We start from the raw sequence: 9354 nt of genomic DNA, 5'->3' as shown, positions 1-9354 counted from the left end.
TTGCTCTGCGGTTTGTGAGTTCACGTCTCTCTGTTGGGTTTGGCTCCTCGCTATGCCGCTCTCACCTCACTGCACTGAAATCTGGGAAACGGCGGTAATACTGGTATTCCCGTTTGTTTTCCAGACTGAGTGGATGTGGTCGACCGAGACAGGCGGCGAGGGAGCTTGTGGTCGGTGTTTTTGTTTCTATCTGTCGTACTGAGTGAGAAGAATGGTGCGCACACGGTTTATTTAGGCTAATACAGAGGAGTGCGTCTGCATGGCTGCCGATCTGGGGTGCAGTAAAAGGAAAGAAAAAGAAATGGTTTAACCTCTGCTTTACGAGAGCACATACCGCCAAGACAGCTGTGCATATTTTAACCTCAGGTTTCATAAAGAGAAATTGGAGGAAGGCGAAACAACCTCGCTTATGCTGGGTGTCCGATAACAAATTGGGTTATAAATCTGCAGCTTTTTTTGTGTTTGTTTATTTATGGGAGGGGGTGCAGCACATTCTGTGACCATTAAAAAAAAAAAAAAAAAAAAAATTAAAGTTTTATGGTCTGTTTTTCAGAAGAACTGTTAAAACTTGTAATAATTTTGTTGTTCATTTGTCTGAAATAGCTTGTTTGCTCACAAAATATGTGGGGAAAAATATTTGCAGATTTTTAACCCAGTTGAACTTTCACTCACACAACATAACCGCCCCTCCTAAAATTTTACATTTTTAATCCACAAAATGCATCTCTTTTATAGGAATCTGCACCAAATCAAATATATATAATATTGTTACAATATTTCATAATGCCTATACTTGATTGATCTTTTTTTTTTTATTCCCCCCTCCTTAATGGTCTATGTATGAATTTACACAAAATTGGCAAAAAATCCCCTAAATCATCCTGTTTTACAAGATTGTCATTCAGTTTCAATTTATTTTCATTTATATAGCACCAAATCACAACAAAGTTGCCTCAAGGCGCTTCACACAAGTAACGTCTAACCTTACCAACCCCCAGAGCAAGCACACAGGCGACAGTGGTGAGAAAAAACACTCCCTCTGATGATACTGAGGAAGAAACCTCAAGCAGACCAGACTCAAAGGAGTGACCCTCTGCTTGGGCCATGCTACAGACACAATTTACAAAATGAATATACAGGAAATTTTGGGCATCCATACCTGTGCACAGGGTGGGAGGCTTGCAGAAGAAGACACCACCCCCATCTCTGGATGGACTTGTACCTCAAACAGAGCAAAAAAACAATCAGGCGTCAGAAAAACAGCAAATACAGTATAATTTGTCAGCATTAAGCAACAAGAAAAGCAGAAGAAATACTAAGGTGATCGCCGGCCACTAGCCCTAGATAAAGTTGAGGCCACGGCACGCTCTGTTTACTAATAAAATAATTTAAGAGTAAAAATCATAGTAACATGCCAGTATGCTAACCATACAAAAGGGGAAATCAGTGCATCTTAAGTCTGGACTTGAAAGCCTCTACAGAATCTGTTTTATTGATGCAGGGAGATCATTCCATAGAACAGGGGCACGGTAAAAGAAAGCTCTGTGACCCAGACTTTTTATTCACCCTGGAGACACAAAGTAGTCTTGTACCCTGAGAACGCAAAGCCCGGGCTGGTATGTAGGGTTGAATTTGGTCAGCTAAGTAGGGAGGTGCCAGTCCCTGACTAATTTTATAGGTTAGTAACAGAACCTTAAAATCTGATCTCACAGGGACAGGAAGCCAGTGAAGAGACTCCAAAATTTTGAACCAGTTGTAGACCCCTAATGCTGGACTGCTGTAAACCAGAAATTAGAACATTAGAACATTGCAGTAGTCCAGTCTAGAAGAGACAAATGCATGTATCAGGGTCTCAGCATCAGCCGGAGGCAGGATGGGACGAATCTTCGCTATAGTTTGCAGGTGGAAGAAAGCACTCCTCGTATTATCTCTAATGTGGAGGCCAAAGGACAACACGACCCGAGGCTGAGCGTTAATTGGTCAAATTGATGCCAATGTCTCACTGGACCAACAACCATCATTTCAGTCTTATCAGAGTTTAAAAATAGGAAATTGCTAGACATCCAGCTTTTCACTAATGCAAGGCAATCTTCTTAAAATTTTATGTGGATGAGATTACCAGCAGCTATTGGCATGTGTAACTGAGTATCATCAGCATAGCAATGACAGATAATCCCAAAACACCACACTATGTGCCCAAGGGGTGCTATATAAGGTTAGAGGTTGTGTTATTGTACAAAAACACAGAAGGACTGGTCAGGTATAATGTCAACCATGCAAGGGCACTCCCAGTAATCCAAAAATGATTCTCTAGCCTATCAAGTAGAATATGATGATCCATGGTATCAAATGCAGCACTAAGATCTAACAGCACCAGAACTGTAGTGGTGCAAGCAGATCATTCACCACTTTAGTGAGAGCTATCTCTGTGGACTGATATATTTTCTAAAAGCAGACTGCAGTAGTTCAAAAAGTTTGTTCTCAGTAAGATAGTCCGTAAGCTGCTGTGAAACCACTTTTTCCAGAATTTTAGAGCAAAATGATTTGATATCAGCATATAGTTTTTCAATACACTTGGGTCAAGATTAGATTTCTTTCTTAAGTAATGGTTTAATCACAGCAGATTTCAAACATTTAGGAACAGATCCAGAGGTTAGAGAGATTAATCATTTCCAGCACAGTCGGCCCAAAAGTGGGCCACAGGTCTTTAAACAGTTTTGTTGGTATAGGATCAAATAAACAGGTTGTGCTTTTTGTTGACATTATGAGTTTTGTTAGCATGCCTTGTGAGATACTGTCAAATTCTGCAAATGTAGGTAATACCTCAGTAATGGCAGTCACCTCAATAGTAGGGTGTAGTGGCTGGGTTAAGGCATGCTGGGATATGTTTAACCCAATATCGTCTATTTTCTCCTCAAAATAATCCAGGAAATCTTGTGCTGTAAAAGGAGAGCGAACTACAGGTGGTTGTCCATGTATAAGTGTTGCCACCGTGTCGAACAAGAGCTTTGAGTTATGCTTGTTTTTGTTGATCAAATCAGAGTAATAGGTCCGCTTTGTAGCCAGTAATGCATGCTTATAGTCTAAAACAGCATCATGCCACACAAGGTGGAATACTTCTAATTTTACACTGCGCCATTTTCATTCTAGACCTGTAGCCTTATTATGAGGTCACGCAAGTAATCTCTACTGATGTAGGGTGGGAAGAGATTCCTGCCTCCACTTCCTTCATCGGATCAGCTCCAAAAATTAATGGTTTCTTTCTTGTTCCATACACCAACCTTTCAGTGAATTTAAAGAAAATCGGTTCAGTAATTTTTGCAGGATCCTGCTAAAAGTCATACACAGTTTAAGGCATTAAGGCAGTATGTCCTTGGAAGAGGTTTTTAAAAAAAAAAAGGCAAATTGACATTAATGTCTGGAAATATAAAAACAATTTATTGCTGAAAACACATTCAAATGCAACCTGCAAGGGGGAAACATTTGATATAATAGATTATAAACACTTGTATAAAACGCAGAACTAAAAAAATAAAATCAACATAAATTATGTGACAAAAATCTACTTGTGCAAAGAATCAGCCAGCATTGAAATAAGAGACTGTACATTTGAAAAGTAGCTTGTAATAGATTCTAAGTGACCTCGTAGCATTAGACAATAAATCATATAGTTTCAAGCAGCCCCCCCCCCCATATTATCTGAAAAATAAGATGTTATTTCCTGGTACACGTGTAACACCATATACATATAACAAAGGTTTAATATTGTGCAAACGGCTGCTAATAATCCTGTAGGACCAGCAGAAATTCAATTCTGCATGTTTGTGTACTTATGTGCTGATTTGTTTACATATTAAAAATATAATAATAATCTCACAGTGAATGAACAACAATAATCTGTGTACAAATATTTGTTCATTCATGTGGAAATATTGGGAAATTTTATTTTCTTAAACATTCAAACACACATAAAATGTTCAGTTAACAATTCTTTGATAAATAACAGCGGACATAACACATTTTTGGGAGCCAGCTTCCCATCATCTTGACTCACTCCGGCACGACTTCATTATCTGTCATAAAATGTCTGATAAATAGGGAAATTAAGACATTACATTGCACACAACAGTTTCATTACACCTTACAGGCTGCATTCACATTAAAGCCTGAAGTGACACGGATCTGGTTTTTGAGTGATATGAACAAGTCAAATCAGACTTTGTTACATCTGAACCATTTTAGTTTCTGTCCCACATGACCTAAAGGACTGACACTGATAACCTGTCCAAAAATGAGTCCAGTACAGTCATTCTAAGGATTATTGGTGCCACCTCTTTATGCACATTTCCAATAAATCATCACTTTCACACTTGGACAGTTTTCTTTAGACAAGTCGGGGGATGGATGCATGAACAGTTCTGATGAAATATTCATGCAAATTTGTCTGGAGTAGGCAGTTATCAAAAATAGTAAGCAACTGGTGAGGGAAGCCAGGTGGACACCCATGTTCAACTCTGACTTCTGTGGCTGTAAGGGAGAAACTGAAGTTTTTTGTTGCATCACCAGTTATACAGCTTCATAGTGGAGAACAGATGAGCTTCTTAAACCATAAAATTTCAATTACATTTGCCAAAAGATACACTGAAGACTCGAGCCTAGATTTCATCTGTTGTAGAGCAGATTTCACCTACTGTCTCGTATTAAGTCCTGTGCTTCACTCCGCTGTGCCGCCGTGACCGGCGATGCAGAAATCAAATGTTACGCTGCTAATTTTCTCCACTCACAGCCACAGTAGCACATAACTCAAAGTTATCAAGGGTGTCTTGGCAGCTTCCTTAATTCCTCTCCTTGCCCAGTTGCTGTTTTTGAAAGCTGCCTACTTGTAAATGTTAATGTATTTATCCCTTGACTTGTCTAAATAAAACAGAATGTGAAAGCAATGATTTATTGTAAATTCTTCCAAATGTGCCAGTAACTCTTCTGCAAATTTGGTTCCCCCCCCCCCCCCCAGCTTTTTTTCTTTCATTCATTCATTATTCTTTTTTTTTTTTTTTTGCCTCAATAGCTGACAATTATGTGAAATATTCTGAATATGTAAAACTGGTTGACCCGCATTTGTTCATGAATACATTTTAAATTATGTGATCAAAGTATCTGGGGACCGGTACTTGTGACCAGGACTGTACCGTTACTGACATCTTGCTGCGGTGAGAAACCACACAGTTGATACTGTAGGTGGAGGAAAACGTATCCACCCTGACCAATTTGCCATAAGTGGCAGATTAGCAAACTTGTTAATAAAAATTAGTACAAAGTGGTGTTTGTATGTATTTGCACTTGATCTACATTCTTTTAAATATTTACTAAATGTGGTTCTTAAAAAATTGTACAGGGAAAATCATAATTGGTCACTGAAGCCTGTGATGTGAATGTAGCCAGAGTCCTGTAGTTTTTTTTTTTTTTTTCACTTTAAAAACACACGCAAACATATCTACAATCTCCATGGTAACGAGAGTCCGTCCTCATTCAGATGTAGGCAGGCATCTGCTGTTCTTCCTCATCTTAAAGGAAGTCATCCTCTTGTCAGGCAGCTTCCCTAACAGCCCTGTGTTTGGGGGAGGGTCTTACCACTTCCCAGGAATTGGCGTTCCACATTCGTACCATCCCACATAAGTGACATGTGACCTTCCACCGATGTCTCCAAAGCTGACCGGTTCCTGCCGCAGCGCTCTGAAGTATCCTGATGTGAAAAGAAGGTAACGGTGTGGTTTTGTTTGCTTGTTTTTAATCAGGATCGCTCAAAAACAAACACTTCTTTCTGTTAAGAAATAAAAAAAATTTCTCTGTGATCTAGATGCATTTTTTTGTGCACTTTTTCAAGATCATTGTAATGCGAGGATTTTTACCTACATCAGCATAGCCAGAGGAGGTCTAGGAACTTTGCAAGGAAATGCGCAATCTTTGACATTCGACATTGTGAGTCTGTAAAGTCTAATTATGGCCACCAGGAGGCTTAAATTCCACAACCTTCTGTATATATCTTGACAAACAACAAAGTCACCTCAGTTGAAGTTCAGACACCTCATTGGGCTTGTTTGAATTCTGTAGTCACCAGGGGGCTAAATTCTCATAAACCTTGAGTACGCAATAGCTTGACAAAGACTTTATGTGTCCTGGAAAAACTTGATAAACAAGGTCATCGTCATCTCACTAAGACCGAATGCACCTGTGAGAAATATGTATGAGGATACATACTTCTCACGGGTGCATTTCAGTTCTCATTTTGACTGCTAGAGGCAGCTTTTCTGAATGTATTTGGGAGCAGTATTGTCATATTAACACTGTAGATTATATGTTGCTAAGAAATGCAAATATTTGTTGTTGGGGGACACGGATTAGTTAGGGTACACGTTATTCTTGTTTTTAAGAACTTTGTCAATTCATAAACAGTTTAGATGTGAACAAAATTTGGAGGGTGACAAGAAACACTAAGTCATCAAGACCTGTGTAGAGGTATACACTTGATTGTGCTACTCTAGTAGCGTCAGATACACTGCATGTTCCACAAACGTAACAGAAGTTCTCAGTAAACTTGAGATATGAAATACCTTGTCGGCTTGGTAAGTGGTGAGCAAGCACCTGGGCGCCCGTTCGTCCATCCAGGAAGGAATCCACAAACTGGCAATGGTCCTCGCCATAACCCGTCTGATCGCCAATGTTATAAAACTTCCCTGCAAGATTGAAAAAGGAAAATTAAAATAAGAAAAGACTTACACCGGTTCTGAAAACGTACATTTTCAAAACATTAATTGCTGCTGGAAATGAACATTTGTGTTGCAGTGCGACATTTCTCCACGTACTTCGGGCAACATTTGCCATCAGTGCATGAATCGGGTACTGATTATCATTTATTGATTCATCTTTTCATACAGTACTTGCCGGCATTCCCTGCATGTACCTGAAAGATTAAAACTCTCCACTGGGGGCAGATTTGAGTCAAAACAACTCCTTACTGTCTCACAGTGGAAGACATTGTTCACTCAGCGAATAATGGTGTGCAAATGTGGGCATTTTGAGATTAACTCAAAGATTAAACCTTCAGAACGTTCTCATCGTTCTGGCAAACTTGGATCTCTGTACTACTGCCCCCCACAGGTGGTGGGACATGGTGCCACACTCTGTAATCAGGAAAAGGGCTGGTGTAACCTCCCTGGATTCTGTGCTTCTCCACCAGCAGTTACAATGGGGAGGCCATGTAAATAATCAGGATGCCTGCCAACCGATTGCCTCGCTAAGTTTTGTATGGCCAGTTTACCGAAGGCAGCCACTCCGTGGGTGGCCAGAAAAAGAGATTCAAGGACCACATCAAATCCACACTCAATAAATGGGCTATGGCGTCATCGTCATCCGCGACGGACAACCAAGAGAGAGAGTTGGTGTTGACGTGATAACTGCAGATGATGCTAATATTTTGCATTTACTGCGGTTAGTGGTTTCTTTAATATGGCTTGTTTCCTATAAAACCTGCATCTTGGATTTGCTCAAATAAAGCAACCCCGGCTAGCAGTGTGCAAATGAGCCACTGGACTATTAAGAAATTTACACAATGTTAGCTAAAGATCATTTTGGTGTTGCTGACCTACATTTTTGTGGCTCAAATACAGATTATATTTTAAGATCGGAGGCCTGTAAAACCCATCTGGAACCCTTTGGATTGGGCTGGGCAATTGAATGGCATGAAAGTCCAAGAGGGTGCATTCAAATCACCTCAGCAAGTGATTTCACAGATGATCAAAGCTTTTAAATTGAGCGGAGGAGCTCATCAGTAAAATCACCTGCTGATCCAGGGAAGCATGTACTGTCCTAGCATTTAATGCCCACTGCTTCTTTGAATAGTGATACCAATGTACACCGGAACCAAACACCAACAAGCAGTGCCTTGGACAAGCTGGTCTCGGTCTGCACTTACCGTTCAAGGTGTCGCTAAGGTAGATCTTGTATCTGAGGGAGTTGCAAAGCTGGATTCCGACAAACTTGCGGTACCAGGTTCTCTTCACGTACTGCTTCCCGGTGCATTCGGAGTAGGCATCGGCTTTGAAGAAGAACGGAGTCCAGATGGCATCTTTGCCTGCAAGGAAATCAGTGAGTGGAGGAAAGAAAAGAAAGCTCAACAAGAACCAGATTCCAGCTGTAGGGAAGGTTCAAAACCAACACACTTGAAGGAACTATACCCACCTGGAACATACTCGCTTACCCGCGGATCCGCTACAAAAGGGAAAGAAGAGATTTGCAGTGAAAAACAACATCTAAACAACTTACAGGATCATGAAACATCTTGAGTCATTGTGTTGGATGAATGCAGGCTTGTCGTGGAGCCCAGTTGGCTTCGTGTTGAGTGTTTAGCCCAAAGGGCCTGTAGTTTGATTGCATGAGGGCGGGAAGCCAGCTAAGAAGTGCATTCTTCTGTTGCTGTAGTCGTCATGGGTTTAAAAACAGTTGATCAACACAGCGCTCGTTCTCTGGAGCACTATACATGGTGCATGAGTGAACAAGATACTCAGATTAAAAGTCTGCATAATAAGACTCTGCCTCCGGTTTGTCTTGAAGCCAGACCCCATGTTGGAGACAGTCTACTAACGAGGGCCTAATGGTTTACCTAAAGATGCTGATCACTGCCCAGTAATTAACGCCAGACGCAGCAAACATCACGTTATTTCTCCAGAGAGGATGTTTGGTAAACTTGCCTGATTCGGTATTAAAAGAAACGGGATCCGTGGAGGGTCCAGTTCCCAGCTCGTTCTTGGGCGTGACTGTAAACTCGTAACTGTAACAAAAGCACACAAACAAACATGAAATTAGTCTTGAATGGTATAAAGAAGACACAGAAAATTATGCCAAAAACGTGAGGTGGTCTCCCGTCTCCAGAATCAAGTCCTTCGCCAGATTTTGTACAAGTTGCAGCTGATCGTTAATCACCACGCTGTGTCTAGTACCCCGGGACTCAACAGAAGCTTCCTCTGAATCCGTCGATTTAAGAGGAAGCTTCTGTTGAGTCCCTGGGTGCTAGATTGTCTTAAAAACTGTATTCCTCTCCTCCACTCACCTTTACTTAACATTTGTGCCACTTTGGCCACAATTTGCTCAACACAAACACAAAATATTGACTGCTTGGCTTTTAAAACGACCACGTGAAAAACGCTTCATGCTCTCTCCACAAGTTCTTCAGTGGTTTCTCTTGGACTACACACCTGATTCCAAGAACATGGAGTTCACTTTTTCAAGAAGACATCAGAACATCATCTGCAAAAAGCAGCACTGTGTTGCTGAGAATCGCCATTATGGAGACGCCGCAAC

At 40.8% G+C, this 9354-nt stretch overlaps 1 protein-coding gene across 1 annotated transcript in view; it reads right to left on the bottom strand.

Moving 5' to 3' along the window:
- Positions 1 to 4019: 4019 nt before the first annotated feature.
- Positions 4020 to 9354, bottom strand: part of LOC117525329 (target of Nesh-SH3) — a 113981-nt gene continuing 108646 nt past the window's right edge. The window contains exons 24-28 of the mRNA XM_034187170.1: positions 8745 to 8824; positions 8236 to 8265; positions 7970 to 8128; positions 6609 to 6731; positions 4020 to 5740 (exon numbers count right to left, since the gene is read on the bottom strand). Of these exons, the coding sequence (XP_034043061.1) occupies positions 5625 to 5740; positions 6609 to 6731; positions 7970 to 8128; positions 8236 to 8265; positions 8745 to 8824 (508 nt within the window). The 3' untranslated portion in view covers positions 4020 to 5624. The remainder of the gene's footprint in view (positions 5741 to 6608; positions 6732 to 7969; positions 8129 to 8235; positions 8266 to 8744; positions 8825 to 9354) is intronic.

The sequence above is a fragment of the Thalassophryne amazonica genome, chromosome 14 (assembly GCF_902500255.1).
Source record: "Thalassophryne amazonica chromosome 14, fThaAma1.1, whole genome shotgun sequence".
Lineage (NCBI taxonomy): Eukaryota > Metazoa > Chordata > Actinopteri > Batrachoidiformes > Batrachoididae > Thalassophryne > Thalassophryne amazonica.
Note: the sequence above shows the minus strand (reverse complement) of the source record. Positions and strands in the feature narration are given on the sequence as shown.